At 41.7% G+C, this 15,821-nt stretch overlaps 1 protein-coding gene across 1 annotated transcript in view; it reads left to right on the top strand.

The window, feature by feature from the left end:
* CNTNAP5 (contactin associated protein family member 5) overlaps window positions 1–15,821 on the top strand; it is a 777,625-nt gene that overhangs the window by 337,775 nt on the left and 424,029 nt on the right. Inside the window, exon 5 of the mRNA XM_036421736.2 lies at window positions 11,948–12,151. Coding sequence (XP_036277629.1) covers window positions 11,948–12,151 — 204 coding nt within the window. The remainder of the gene's footprint in view (window positions 1–11,947; window positions 12,152–15,821) is intronic.

The following is a 15,821-nucleotide window of genomic DNA, read 5'->3' as shown; positions in this document are numbered from 1 at the left end:
AATCTATTCTTAGGAGTTGGCACAGTTAGCTTTAGGAATTTACTGAGGTTATCATGTGCCTCTGATGAGGTCTGTAAAAGCCACAGAATTGGTGGAGGATCTGTGCAAATTTGATTGATGGTGGGAACCTGTGTGGTTTGTGGATTGCTAGCCAAAGGCCTGGAGTATTCAGAGCAAGTGAGGGATTTGAGTAATCATGTTGCTTGTATGTTTGTGAGGAGAGTAGCTTTCACTGTGATTGTATTGAAAACCTCACTGATTTTGAGTAACTGAAGGGTCTGAGTGAGAGGAATTGTCTCCAGGGAATTGAATTTCTCCTGTCCACACCAGCTGGGCTTTCCAGACCTTGAGGATGGCGATCCAGCCAGTGGCCCGCACAGAGCCCTGCTCAGCTCACCTGGAATTCCAGATGGGAATCTTTTATTCAGTGGAGCTCTTTTTCCACTGGTTTGCTGACAAACTACTAACATCCATCAAATGTGACAGAATATGCCCCCAGAACTCTGTCCCTCCCAGAAAACAGACTATGACAGCCGGGTTAGCAATTATGGGCTCAGTGAAAGTCAGCCAGCATGAGTGCTTCTCAGCACTCTGGGATGCAGGGGGCATGTCTCAGAACTCCTGGATTGATACAGAGGGTGTGTCTCAGTGCTCCTGGGTGGATGAGGGGGTGTATCTCAGTACTCCTGAGTGGATGAGGGAGGGTGTCTCAGTACTCCTCGGTGGATGAGGGGGGCATGTTTTAGTACTTCTGGATGGATGAGGGGGGAGTGTCTCAGTACTGCTGGGTGGATGAGGGGGGTGTCTCAGTACTCCTGGATGGATGAGGGGGGTGTCTTAGTACTCCTGGGTGGATGAGGGGTGTGTCTCAGTACTGCTGGGTGGATGAGGGGTGTGTCTCAGTACTCCTGGGTGGATGAGGGGGGTGTCTCAGTACTCCTGGGTGGATGAGGGGGGTGTCTCAGTACTCCTGGGTGGATGAGGGGGGTGTCTCAGTACTCCTGGGTGGATGAGGGAGGTGTGTCTCAGTACTCCTGGGTGGATGAGGGGTGTGTCTCAGTACTCCTGGGTGGATGAGGGGGGTGTCTCAGTACTCCTGGGTGGATGAGGGGGGTGTCTCAGTACTCCTGGGTGGATGAGGGGGGAGTGTCTCAGTACTCCTGGGTGGATGAGGGGGGTGTGTCTCAGTACTCCTCGGTGGATGAGGGGGGTGTCTCAGTACTCCTGGGTGGATGAGGGGTGTGTCTCAGTACTCCTGGGTGGATGAGGGGGGTGTCTCAGTACTCCTGGGTGTATGAGAGGGGTGTCTCAGTACTCCTGGGTGGATGAGGGGTGTGTCTCTCAGTACTCCTGAGTGGATGAGGGGGGAGTGTCTCAGTACTCCTGGGTGGATGAGGGGGGTGTCTCAGTACTCCTGGGTGGATGAGGGGGGAGTGTCTCAGTACTCCTGGGTGGATGAGGGGGGTGTCTCAGTACTCTTGGGTGGATGAGGGGGGTGTCTCAGTACTCCTGGGTGGATGAGGGGGGAGTGTCTCAGTACTCCTGGGTGGATGAGGGGGGTGTGTCTCAGTACTCCTCGGTGGATGAGGGGGGTGTCTCAGTACTCCTGGGTGGATGAGGGGTGTGTCTCAGTACTCCTGGGTGGATGAGGGGGGTGTCTCAGTACTCCTGGGTGTATGAGAGGGGTGTCTCAGTACTCCTGGGTGGATGAGGGGTGTGTCTCTCAGTACTCCTGAGTGGATGAGGGGGGAGTGTCTCAGTACTCCTGGGTGGATGAGGGGGGTGTCTCAGTACTCCTGGGTGGATGAGGGGGGAGTGTCTCAGTACTCCTGGGTGGATGAGGGGGGTGTCTCAGTACTCTTGGGTGGATGAGGGGGGTGTCTCAGTACTCCTCGGTGGATGAGGGGGGGTGTCTCAGTGCTCATGTGTGGATGAGGGGGGGGTGTCTCAGTGCTCCTGGGTGGATGAGGGGGGTGTCTCAGTAGTCCTGGGTGGATGAGGGGGGTGTCTCAGTACTCCTGGGTGGATGAGGGGGGTGTCTCAGTACTCCTGGGTGGATGAGGGGGGTGTCTCAGTACTCCTGGGTGGATGAGGGGTGTGTCTCAGTACTCCTGGGTGGATGAGAGGGCATGTCTCAGTACTTTGGGATGCATTGTGGTGAGTGCCTCATTTATCCTACCTGAAGGGAGAGGTTGTGAGCTGTGGTAACTGCCTTTTTCCTGAGGTCTCTTGGTCCATAGCTGGCCTGTCTTTAATGCTTTAGGAAAGTCTGCTAATGCATGGTCATCTCAACAAGCCACAAATTGAATTGAATTGAGTTTACAATAATGAGGTTCTAACAATCAATGTTTTAAAAGGGCAAGAAATTGTCTACTCCTGGAAGTAAATGCCTTAGAGCAGGGTCCTGGGTGTCACTGCTGATGAGGTAAGGAGCTCTGATGTGTGGTCAGCTTGCACCAATGGCAGGACTAGGAGAAACACAGCAAAATACCCACCGGGTCATATTAGGGCTTTACACCTTGTCAAGGGGCAAAGGGAACTGGGTAATTCCACTGAGAAGGACGGGCTGAGTAGCCAGGAGAGGAATGGGGGCTGATCAAATAAGTGACACAGATAAACTTACTATAAACCAGAGAGTTTTCCTAAAAGCCAAGCCTGACTTTGTGCTTTCCATACTTCACATACTTTGATAATTATTCCTCTATTGACCTCAAGGTCACATTGAAATCCTCATTATTTTATTTTTAAATGCTCTCCATCATTAAACACCTCACCTTGCTCCCAACCCTAGACTCCCTCTGCTCTGGGGGACCCTGTGTTTTGGCACAGAGTTCTGGGGCCTCAGTAATCATCAGGATCACCTGAAGGCACAAAGCAGCTTTTCCTATCCCATAGGTTGGCCAGGAGGCCCCAAATCCTGTCCTTCTAACAGCTCCCTGGAGATGCCACATTTCTGGGGCCACAGCGGCAGCAGGTCTGAATCCTGGGCACTGAGACTGACCTGCGCTGTCCTCATGCAGGAACAGTGGCTCCACCTCCTGCTGGCCTGCAGTCTTGGGTGTCACATCTCCACATCAGCAGGGCACTCCACTGAGTTTATTAGGGTTGACCTGTGCTGAACTGGCTCTGCCATGGTGAGTGGCTTTCATAAAGGTTCACATGCAAAAATGTCTAAGTGATGAGAGACCACAAAAGTCAGCGAGGATCAAGATTGGAGCTTAGTGGAGAAAGTGAGGGTAGGAAGGATATCGTCTATCTCCCACAAAGAGCCCCTCAGATATGTGTGTGATTCCCATGTCCTTTCCGTAAAGAATCACTTTTCTGAGTGGACTTAGTCTCTGAAGAGCAGAAACCACAAATTCACATCAACTTTCAATAAAACTTCCTGTTTAGCATTACCTTCCTTTAAAATTGGCATGTTCTTTCCTGTGTGTGCGCATGCACACACACACACATACATACACACACATGCATGCACACACACACACACACACACACACACACACACTCCAGCATATATCTGCTTCTCACTGTATGAAGCCACTATACAGAAGATATAATTCTTACCAACTTCCCCTTTTTTTTATGATGGAGAAGGTATGGCTTATTTTCCTGTGTATATCTTTGGGCAAGTATATGGCCATTCTGTGCTTTGTCTTTCGCCCTTTTCATAAATGGGGAAAACATGAACGTTGAAAAGCTGTTAAGGACATTAAATTAGGCAAATATGCTAATTAGTTCCTTTTCTGTAGAAAGTGAATTACTAAAGTCAGAGTAAGAAATCTGAGTTGCTAAGGAGAATAAAGAAGATACATTTAATTTTCTGTTGTTTTCAGTGTATCCTTAGAACTACATTCTGAGGTGATCATACACCTCCCCAGCTGCCAATAGGAGCCTATTTCTACTCTTTGCACATCTTCCAGCAGTCTTCTTTTTTGTTTGTTTGCTTGTTTCTATAATGTTAAAGAGAATCTTCTTTCAAAATGTGTGTGTTGATGTCATAACAAAATCCGATGCCCCAAATTAAGTACCAAACCAGAGGGTCAAGACAAAAATGTTTATAAAACATAATGTAAAAACCAGTTTAAAACAGGGTTGCTTGAAAAGCAACATTTTTTTTATAAATATGCATCTTTATTGTTATCGTTTCAAATCTGTTTGTCCAAGTGAAGTTGGGAATGCTGACTACTTCACCTTGGTCAAGTGCCTGGGGGAAATATTAAATATTCAGTTGGGGAAAACTTTCTCTCTTCTTAAAAAGCTATTTTTTTACACTCTGCTTTTCCATTTGTGGAACAGCTGATGCACTTTGTATGTGACTTAATTAATATTGCAAAGGTACAGGGTGTTTGCTGAGTTAGTTCTCTTAGATCGGCCAAGCTTATGTCGTTAGTTGTTGGTGGTCCCAGAGGGCAGCCTGCTCCTTGCCAGGCTGATTCTATGCTCTCCAAAGGGCTCTCTCACCTCTACACTCAGGAGCATGTATGACCAATGCAGGGGTCACCTCTAAAGTGGCTGAGTGTATACCCCAGGGAGATGAACCCTCATAGTGTGAGGGGCAGCTGACTGCTACAGAGTCCAGGCAGGTGATCCTTTAGGAAGTCAAGGGCAATCAGCATCATTGCGGGAGCCTATGTAGCTCCCTGGGTTACTGGGCCATTTTACAGGTGTTTCTCAACAGATCAATGCTCTGGCTCAATGAGCAGGTTAGTGCATACCTGACCTTGCCCTCTGGGGATGCACTGCCATGCTGCAGAGATGGCCTGCCAAAATCAGGGAACAGCCATGTATCAAATTGCAGCTGGACATTACTTTTGAAGGGAGTAGCAGGGCACTTAGAAGGAGACTAGCCAACTAACTATCCAGAGGAAGCTGTTAAAGAAAGGACCAAGCTGAGCTGAGCATCAGTGTCAGAGAGAGGGGGTCCACACTTGGAAAGTGCACAGCACACTCAGAGTGGGGGTAGGCCAGGTGCCTTAAGATGAATTTTTAGCTCTGCTACTTGCTAACTATGTATTTTGTGCCATAGTTTTCTCATTTGTAAAAACAGATATAATAGCAGTATGTCCCTCATGGGGTGCTTACTTAGGTTAAATAAGTTCATACACAGAAGCATTTAGAGCATTACAGGGTTCAGGGTGTACACTTAGTTACCCTAAGTTACCCTCCACCATCCCTCCACACATAGGACATTCCCATGACACAAACACACGAGTACAAGGTGCTCAGAGGGGAGGCACTGTGCGCTGGTGCGGCAGTGGCAGGTGAGGTGGGAAAGGCATTTAACGCTGGATACTGCTGGGTTTTAGAGATCCGGTTTAATTTTAATGCCAAGGGTTCACTGAAAGGCTTCAGCAAAGGTGATGTGTAATGTTACTTGTTTTATGAGAGTGTTAGAATAGGCCAGGGCAGGTGATGAAAGGTGAACCAGGGAGGGTGGTTCGGAGGTTATTTGTAATATGGAAGGTGATGATGAGGGCTTGAATGCATGCCTGCTCAGTGTGACGTAAAGGATACTGAGCCCCACACTCTAACAGAATTTCTTCATACCATGTTCTTTATACTGTCCACATCTCATGCATCACGCCTTGGTCACCACAGCCATTCTTTGGATTAATGATGAAATGAGGGAATGCAATGCTCTTGAGTGACTAGTCATCCCCAGGTATGAGTTTTATGTAATACTCACAGTGACTTTGTGGATAGCTTTCTCTCAGCTGTGTTTTACAAATAGAAACACTGAATCTCAGAGATGTTAAAAAGGTTGCCTCAAGTTTACCTGCCAGTCAGTAGCAAAACAGAATTGAAATCCAGGTTTGTCAGATTTCAACAATATTTTCTTTTGTTTCTATTATATAAATTGGCTGAGTTTTCTTAAGATCCCATAGCAAAACAGAGATATTTTCTTAGGGATAACCTATGTCATCTAATTTAAGTCATTAATTTTGTAACTAAATTAGCTATACATTTGAGGAGAGGGTAGTAGATGATGAATTCTGTGGGGAATTGGGAGAGTTACAGGAGTAGAGAACTTGGAAGTCTGAGACACACAGCACAGGTGTCTTCTTTTAAAACTTACATTTATTGGTGAAAGTCTCACAGTTGTCCCCTTTGTTAATTTTTTCCATTGACCCCCTGCAACCTGCCCTGCCCTTCCCAGGGATTCGCCACACTGTGTCCATTGTCCATGCCCATGAGTCATGCATATATGCATATAAGGTCTCTGTTTAATTTTTCCCTTTCCACCCAGCCACCCACTCCTACCTTTCCTCTGAAATTCATCATGCATTTGTTACATGTTTTTATGTATACACATATATTTTGTTCACTAGATTTCATAATTGAAAGGGATGATGTGATAATTATCTTTCTCTGACTGGCTTATTTCCCTTAGCATAATGCTCTCCAGGTCCATCATGCTGTTGCAAATAGTAAGAGTTTCTTCTTTTTACAGCCACGTATTATAGTATACCACTTTATGAAAAGACCACAGGATATTTGGGTAATGAGCACTTGGGCTGTTTCCAAATCTTAGATATTGCAAATTGTGCTATTGTGAACATAGGGGTGAATACATTATTCCCGATTGGTGTTTATGGTTTCTTGTGGTATATCAGTGGCCAGGTGCACAAAATTTGTGCATGGGGGTGTGTGTCCCTCAGAGCCCAGCTTGCACCATCTCCAATCTGGGACCCCTCTGGAGATATCTGGCTGCCAGTTTAGGCCTAGTCTCTAAACTAGCAGTCGGACATCGCTCTTGCAATCTGGGGCCACAGGCTCTTAATGCTCACCTGCCTGACTGCCTGATCACCCCTAACCACTCTGTCTTCCAGCTTCTCACCCCCAAATGCCCTCCCTGCTGGCCTGATCAGCCCCAACACCTCCCCCTCCAGCTGGATCACTCCTAACCACCTATGCCTTGGTCCCACCCCCATGCCATTGTCCAGAAGGACATTAGGAAGGTCTCCTGGCCTAATTAGCATATTATCCTTTTATTAGTATAGATTTCTAGAAAAGGGATCACTGGGTCAAATGGAAGTTCCTTATTAAATTTTTTGAAGAAACTCCATACTGTTTCTCATTATAGCTACACCAGTTTGCATTCCAAACAGCAGTGTACATCTTCTCTAACACTTGCCCTTTGTTTATTTGTTGATGATAGTCATGTGTGAGTTGACACCTCACTGTCATTTTAATTTGCATCTCTCAGATGATTAGAGACTTTAAGTATTTTATTCATGTCTTTTGGCATTTTCACTTTATATAAATGTCTATATAGATTATTTGCCCATTTTCTCATTGTATACCTTGTCTTCCTTTTTTTAAGTTATATGAGTTCCTTTTATATTTTGTAAATTAACCCCTTATTGAATTTATTATTGGAAAAATATATTCTCATTGTAGTGGGCTCTCTTTTCATTTTGTTGCTGATTTCATATATATATATAATTATCAATTTTTTACAGAGAGGAAGAGAGAGGGATAGAGAAACGTTGATGAGAGAGAATCATCGATCAGCTGCCTCTTTCACACCCCCTACTGGGGATATGCCTACAACCAAGGTACATGCCCTTGACCGGAATCGAACCAGGGACCTTTCAATCCTCTGGCTGACGCTCTATCCACTGAGCCAAACCGGTTTTGGCTGTTGGTTTCTTTTGTTCTGCAAAAAGCTTTTTATTTTGATACTAGATACATGGTGAACAAAATTTGTGCATGGGGCCGGTGGTGTCCTTCAGCCTGGCCTGCACCCTCCACAATCCAGGACCCCTCATGGGAGTCCAGCTGCTGTTTTAGGCCCCATACCAGCAGTTGGACAGCCCTTTAACAATCAGGACTGATGACTCCTAACTGCTCACCTGCCTGTCTGCCTGATTGCCCAGAAACAAGTCTGCCTGCCAGCCTGATTGCCCGAACTTCCCTCCCCTGCCAACCTAATTACCCCCAATTGCCCTCCTCTGCCAGCCAGATGGTCCTAACTGCTCTCTCCTGCAGGCCTAGTTCTCCCAACTGCCCTACCCTGCCAGCCTTGTTGCCCCTAATTGCCATGCCCTCCAGGCCTGGTTGCCCCCAACTGTCTTTCCCTGCTGGCCTGATTGCCTACAACTGCCCTCCTGGCGGCCATCTTTGTGGCGGCCATCTTTGTGGCGGCCATCTTTGTGGCGGCCATCTTTGTGGCGGCCATCTTTGTGGCGGCCATCTTGTGGCGGCCATCTTGTGGCGGCCATCTTGTGGCAACCTTGTGCAAGTGCATCACACAATGCTACCTAGGTTTTTATTATATAGAATAGTCCCATTTATTTATTTTATTCTTAGTTTCATTTGCCAAAGGTTATGTATCAGAACAAATTAATCTGAGAGATGTCTCAGATTTTGCTGCCTATGGATTTTTAAAAGATTTTTATGGTTTCCGAACTTATGTTTTAGTCTTTTATCTATTTTGAGTTTATTCTTGTGTATGATGTAATTTGGCTGTCTATTTTATTTTATTTTTTATTTTTTTTTTTGCATGTACCTGTCCAATTATCCAATGCCATTTATTGAATGACTGCCTTTACTCCATAGCATGCTCTTGCCTCTTTTTCTAATATCAATTGAGCATAATGGCTTGGACCAATTTCTGGGTTTCCTGGTTCTCTGTTCTGTTCCCTTGATCTATAGCTTATTCTTGTGCCAGTATCAGGCTGTTTTGAATATAGTGTTTTTGCAGTATTACTTGATATCTGCTTTTGTGACTTTACCACTTTGTTCTTCTTTTTCAAAATTGCTGCAGCTATTTGAGAACGTTTTGCTTTCATATAAATTTTTTGAGTGTTTGTTCTGGATGTGGAAAATATGCGTTGGTATATTAATAGGAATTACATTGTGCTGGGGCTGACCAGCACACCCTGCATGATGGATGAATGATAACTCTGATACATGTTTCTGTGAAAGAGAGAGCTAAGGGACTCCCTGGCTAGAAAAACCAAACAGCCCCATTCGCGTGTCTCCTTAGGCTTTTATTAAACAACTGCTTGAACTATTAGATACTATCAGTAGGGTAAGAATACACATGTGTCTTCGTCTTCAGCATCCTTTAAGCAAAGACATCTAAAGACTAAGCATAAAGATTTCAGTAAAAACTCAGGATTTTGCACATTCACAGACTTGTTTGGAAAGATCAAGGCAAGGGCTGTTGCCTTCAGCCAACTCCCCCAGGAAGTTCTGATCTTTCAGAATTTCCTCCTTCCAGATTTCCCAACCAATTCCATGCTTCCCTGTAGCATTGAATCTATAGATTGCTTTGAGTAGTGCGAACATTTTAATGATGTTTGTTCTACCAATCCATGAATATGGTGTATTCTTCCACTTATTTATATCTCTTTTTATAATGCTCCTGCAGTTTTCTGAGTATAGGTCTTTTACCTTCATGGTTAAGTTTATCTCTAAGTATCTTAATTTTTTTGTCATTGCAATGATAAATAGGATTAATATATATATATATGTGTGTGTGTGTGTGTGTGTGCGTGTGTGTGTGTGTGTGTGTGTGTGTGTGTGTGTGTGTGTGTGTGTGTGTGTGTGTACTCTTTTGGATAGTTAATTATTAATATTTAAAAAGGCCATCAAATTCTAGGTGTTAATTTTGTATCCTGTATGCTGCCAAAATCATTTATTAAACCTAGTAGTTTTTATTTGTAAAGTCTTTAGGGTTTTCTATGTATAATATTGAATATTATGTCAAATCCAAATCATGACAGTTTTACTTCCTCCTTTCCAATTTGGAAGCCTTTTATTCTTGTTTGATTGCTGTGGCTAGGACTTCCATTACTATATTAAACAAGAATGATGGCAGCAGACATTCCTATCTTGTTCCTGTTTTAAGGGGAAATGGTTTCAGTTTGTGCCCAATGAGTATACTATTGGCTATAGATTTGTCACATATAATTCCTCTATTTGCACTTTGCTGACAATTTTTTATCCAAACTTGGAATTTAATTTTGTCAGACACTTTTTCTGCATCAGTTGATATGACCATGGAATTTTTTTTCTTTCAATTTATTTATGTAATGTTTTTTTTGTTTACCATATTTATTAATTTGCAAATGTTGCAGCAGATTTGAATCCCTGGAATAAATCCCACTTGATCATGGTGTATGATCATTTTAATATGTTGCTGGATTTGATTTGCTAATATTTTGTTGAGGATTTTAACATCTATGGCCTGTAATTCTCTTTCTTTATAGTATTTTTATATGGTTTTGGAATAAGGCTAATACTAACCTCATTAAAAAAAAAAAAAAAAAAAACAAACAAAAAAAAAACCTTGGAAGTGTTTTTTCTCTGGGATTATTTTTTTAATAGTTTGAGGAGCATAGGTCTTAGTTATTAGAATGTTTGGTAAAACTCCCCTGTGAAGCCATATGGACCAGGACTTTTGTAGTTTTTGAGATTTTTGATTACTGCTTCAATTTCATCAGTATTTATTGGCCTATTCAGATTTGCTGATTCTTCCTGATTGAGTTTTGGAAGATTGTATTTTTCTAAGAATGTGTATATTTAATCTATGTTGCCCAGATTATTGTGGTATAGTTGTGCATAGTATTTTTTAATGATCCTTTGTATTTCTGTGTGGTCAGTTATTACTTAACAACTTTCCTTTCTGATTTTTTTTTTTATCCTCTCTGTTTCTTGATGAGTCTGGCTAGGAATTCACCAATCTGGTTTATCTTTCCCAAGAACCAATTTTGGTTTTATTGGTTTTTTATAATTTTTTTCCCTCTATGTCATTAATTTCCACTACAATCTATATTATTTCCTTCCTTCTACTTACTCTGGCCTTCATTGTTTTTCTTCTTCTATTTCTTTAAGTTTGTAGGGTTAGATAGTTTATTAGAAGTTTTTCTTGTTTTTTGAGGTAGGCCTATAAGGCTATGAAGTTCTCTCTCAGGACTACTTTCATTGTGTCCCATAGACTTTGGAGTGTGATTCCTGGGTAGTATGGTACGAGTATATTTAAATTTGTAAGAAACTGCCAACTTGTTATTCCACATCCCCACTAGCATTTGGTATTGTCAGTGCTTCAGAGTTAAATCATTCCGATAGGTGTGCAGTGATATCACATTGTTGATCTAATTTGCATTTCCCTGATGACATATGATATGGAACATCTTTTCATACACTTATTTGCCATCTGTATATATTCCTTAATGAGGTAAAAATCTCTATTAACTTCTTGGCATATGATTTTTAGATATGTTTACACACACCCATTACATAAGTATATCTAAATTACATTTGTTTGACCTACTTTTGTTTTAGCAATCATAAACAAACTTTCTTGTATATAAAGACCAACATTATAACTATCACCTGCACAGGACAGAGCCAGGGATAGTAAGAATGCGATATATTTGCCCTGTTTCCAAATAGCAAAGTCTTCCTTACTTTTCTACCAAAACCAGAGAAAAATCTCAGAATCCTCCCCAACACAGGTATCTTAGTCTACAGTACTAATTGGTCAGATATGAATAATAGACTATGTTTTCATCTCTAACCGTGAGCCTGAAAGAAGGGGATCAGCGACTCTCATTATCAAGCAAAGCAAGAAGGAAGACAAATCATGAGGTATTATTTCAAAGTAGCATCTGACACAGCAGATCCTGACCTATGTACTTGTAGTATTCTCATCCTGTTCCCGCAACAAAACTGACATATCACTAATGAGAGGTTTTGCTTATAGGCTGATGATCAGTTCATTTTAACTCAGTTGTGTGGCGGTTGCCTGTTCATGAATTATTCCCCTGAGTCTAACTAAGATAGATCTAGTCTATATTCTTCCCCTTCAAACAACAGGTCTTTCCAGATGTCAAAAACATGCCTATAAAATGGACAACAACTAAGTTGAGAAATAGAACTGGAAATTGAGAGAACATGCATTGATTTTTCTCCTTCTCTCTCTCTGTGCCAGAATCCGATGTTGCTGACTTTGATGGCAGGAGCTCCCTGCTGTATAGGTTCAATCAGAAGCTGCTGAGCACCCTCAAAGACGTGATCTCCCTGAAGTTCAAGAGCATCCAGGGGGATGGGGTCCTGTTCCATGGAGAAGGTCAGCGTGGAGACTATATCACCCTGGAGCTCCAGAAAGGGAGGCTCGCCCTGCACCTCAACTTGGGTAAGGTCAGGCTTTCCCCCATGTAGGTCAGCCTGTGGGAAATGCCTCTTGGCAGAAGAGTGTAGTCCTTGTCCTCCTAGATTGTATGGAAGTGCTTGGAGCACAATTCATGTTTGAGAAGAAAAATACCACATTTAGAAATGGTTAAGCCATAAAAAGCATTATTTAAATTAGATAATATTGGTATGTAAGAAGGGATACAAGCTAAATGCCATGGCTTATATTGCTTGATTGCTTATTTATTTACTAGTGGCCTGGTGCACAGATTCATGAACATTGAAGAGAATTAATTAAAAACATGATATAACAACAACAAAGACATAATATAAAAACAACAAAAACATAATATAAAAACAACATTGATAAAAACAATGACTGATAAATCTATTAAACTTATTCTAATATCTCCTTGTATACCACATTAAGAAAAACACTTTCAGAGTGCAATTTCCCTATGATGAGGTGTTCACAACTTTAACTTTGACATTGCATGCTCTTTGGACTCCAGAGAAAGCAATATATAACTGATGATGTCCAAAAATGGGTTCAGGTAGGAATATTCCTACTCTGTCTAGATTGGTGCTAGCAAGAGCTTTATATGTATCCCACATGTACGAGTCAACATTTATTTTTAAATGCCAGTGCATGTCATATGTACCAGCTGGTAGGTTGGTCAGATGGTCAGACAGATGGACAATTGGTCACTTAACCTTTTATATAGTATATAGATTGCCTATCTATCTATTTATCTGTTAAAGTATTTTTAAAATAATTGACAAATTTAAACACACACACACACACACACACACAAACATGCATACATAATATAATGAGGCATTTTCACAATCCATTCTATTTAGTACATTTATGAAAGTTAAGTTTCAGGAGAAAAAAGGAAAAACATTTTAATTTCTTAGTGTTTGTTACCTGAGTAAATGTGCCATGCGTATGAGAAAAATCTAAGTAGCTGGGCATTCCTGGATCTTGTTAAAGGAAGCACTGCTCTCTTTAGGTGTCCTGGCTGTGCTGGGGGAGCTCTAGACTTGCCAAATGCAGGCTACGTGAGTACAGAATGCCCTCTTGTCTTCTGCACATGTGGGTCACAGTGCTGTGGGCTGGCATCTATAATGGCCTTCCTCACCTCAGGCAGATCTTCATTCCATTGCAATCAACTTCCCATCCCCACAAAAAAGAAAGGGCTCACCTTTCTTTATGTGATCAAAGGTACTTTTGAAAGAATGGTGAGCCAATTACACATGGCAGGGAGCAGAGTTCCAAAAGATGCAAAAAAAAAAAAAATAATATAAGAGTGAAGAAAAAAGAAGTGACCATTTTCCTGTCCCCCATTTGATAAACATTTGTATTAAGGAATGGGATGGATATTATACCCGTGAAAGTGAATTATCAATCAGTATTTACTGTCAGAGAATAAGGGAAATTCATAGCAGAATTGCATATGTAAGTTCAAATTGCATAAAAAAACTGGGGAAATCATAGATAAATTAATTTAGCAATTAGAAGGAAAGACATACGAATGAAGATTAATTCAGACTCATCCAAAAGCCAAACCATGTATATCTTTATTAGGGGGATTTGTGAATGTCTTCATAACCTCCATTGTGAATATCAGCAGAGGTAACAAGAATAACCTGTGAAATCCTAAATTTAACGCATAAAATTGACACCAATTGTTTTAGATTAACTGTACTGGAAAGGCATCTTTAAAAGTGGAGTTTTACCAAGAATAATGCATAATAGAAATTGCTAGTAACATAATTGTTCATATTTTAGCAATTTATCAATGACTACCTGAATGATGGACATACAAATATTCAGCAGAAATGTGTTCATTCATTAACTGACCATCAAATTCCAGGAAAGAAGTATGGATAAATAAAATTGAGCACCTCCCCATTTATAGGAGGCTAAAGCACATTTGTGGGTGAAGTTACTATTACTTGCCAGTATATCTAGAGTCTTCTGTTAGTGCTATTAAATCTGTCAGTTGAAGCTATCTAGATTTACAATTTCTATATGCCATTCACCCTCTACAGCTTTGTTTCCATGCATGTTGATGGAAAGAGCCAAAGAGCCGGTGTGGTCATGCAACAGATTTCAATGTAATTGCAGGCATGTACTGGCTATGTATTATGGGGAAAGTTGCATAATTTAGAAGTCTTTTTTACTCATTTCTTATGTGGGCTAATAATAACTATCTTACAGAACATGGAAATAAAAACCCCAAATTACTATAAATGAGTAATTTATGTCAGTAAATGAACATGAGCAAGTATCAAAAACAGAAGCTCTTAATATTACTAATTTATTCAACACACATTTTAATGTCCCATACCCTGTACCATACCGTCTTTCTGAAAAGAGATATATATTAAGATAAACAGGACCTGCTCCTTGTGATAATACATAGACACAAATGAAGCCTTTTTCCCCCTCCAAATTTCATCTCTTCTATATTTCTAACTATGGTGGTGGCAAAGTAAAACCTCATTTAGTAAATGATTCAGTCGTAAGAATGACTTTTTCTGTATTGTTTATAGTTTTGGAATGCCTTCATATTTTCACCTGCTCATGGATTTGCCCATTTCCATTGGTTTCCATAGTTTCCTGTATTTACCTGTTTATGCGGTTACCTGGGATAATTTCTTTAGTAGCTCCTTCTTTTAGAGAGACACAGCTGTATGTCAGTACTGTATCTGTCCATAGCTCAATTTTAGCCACTAGATCCCTGAAAGCATCAATGTATGGGGAATAGCTTTGAATTGTCCATAATAAGAACTCTATAATGCAGGCTTCACTAGGGACAAGATAACACTTTGTTTATTGCTGAAACCGCAGAACCCAGGAGGGCACCTACCTGAAGTAGGCTCTTGAGGCAAATGGAAAAAAGGGCTTTCCATTTCAAACTTCAGCACCTGAAAATACACATCATTCCCTTTTGACTGGCTCATTACTAAGTCTATGCTCCTAAGTGCCTCATGAGCCATTCTCTTCACTACCACAGTGCCGGGTATTTACAGAATAGTCACAATGTGCTAGAATCCCATCCAAACCTCACAGCAGTCTTATTAGGTGAGTAAACATTAACTTCAATATACTCATGTGGAATTTGCACAGCAAGCTATTAGGTGTAACCACTATTAATACCTAGTTATCTCCAAACATTTTTTTAAATTTTTATTTTAAAAATAGAGGCCTGCTGCATGAAATTCATGCACATGGAGGGGGGGGCATCCTCAACCTGACCTGCACCCTCTTGCAGTCAGGGAGCCTCTCAGGGGTTGTACAACTGAGAGGCTCGCACCACCACTGCTGTGCTAGCCAGCCCATGAGCCTGGCTCAGGGTTTCAGCACTCCCCCTGTGGGAGCACACTGAGCACCAGAGGGCAGTACCTGCTTTGAGAGTATACCCCTGGGTGGTTAGTGCTTATCATAGCAACTAGTCATTCTGCTGCTTGGTCTATTTGCATATTAGCCTTTTACTATATAAGATATAATTTTATTTATTTCAGAGAGAAAAGGAGATGTAGAGAGAGAGAGAAATCAATGATGAGAGAGAATAATTGGTTGGCTGCCTCCTGCATGTCCCCTACTGGGGATCAAGCCTGCAACCAGGGCATGTAGCCTGAGCAGGAATCTCACCGCCTGGTTC

Source organism: Pipistrellus kuhlii, unplaced genomic scaffold, assembly GCF_014108245.1.
Source record: "Pipistrellus kuhlii isolate mPipKuh1 unplaced genomic scaffold, mPipKuh1.p scaffold_m20_p_7, whole genome shotgun sequence".
Classification (NCBI taxonomy): domain Eukaryota; kingdom Metazoa; phylum Chordata; class Mammalia; order Chiroptera; family Vespertilionidae; genus Pipistrellus; species Pipistrellus kuhlii.
Note: the sequence above shows the minus strand (reverse complement) of the source record. Positions and strands in the feature narration are given on the sequence as shown.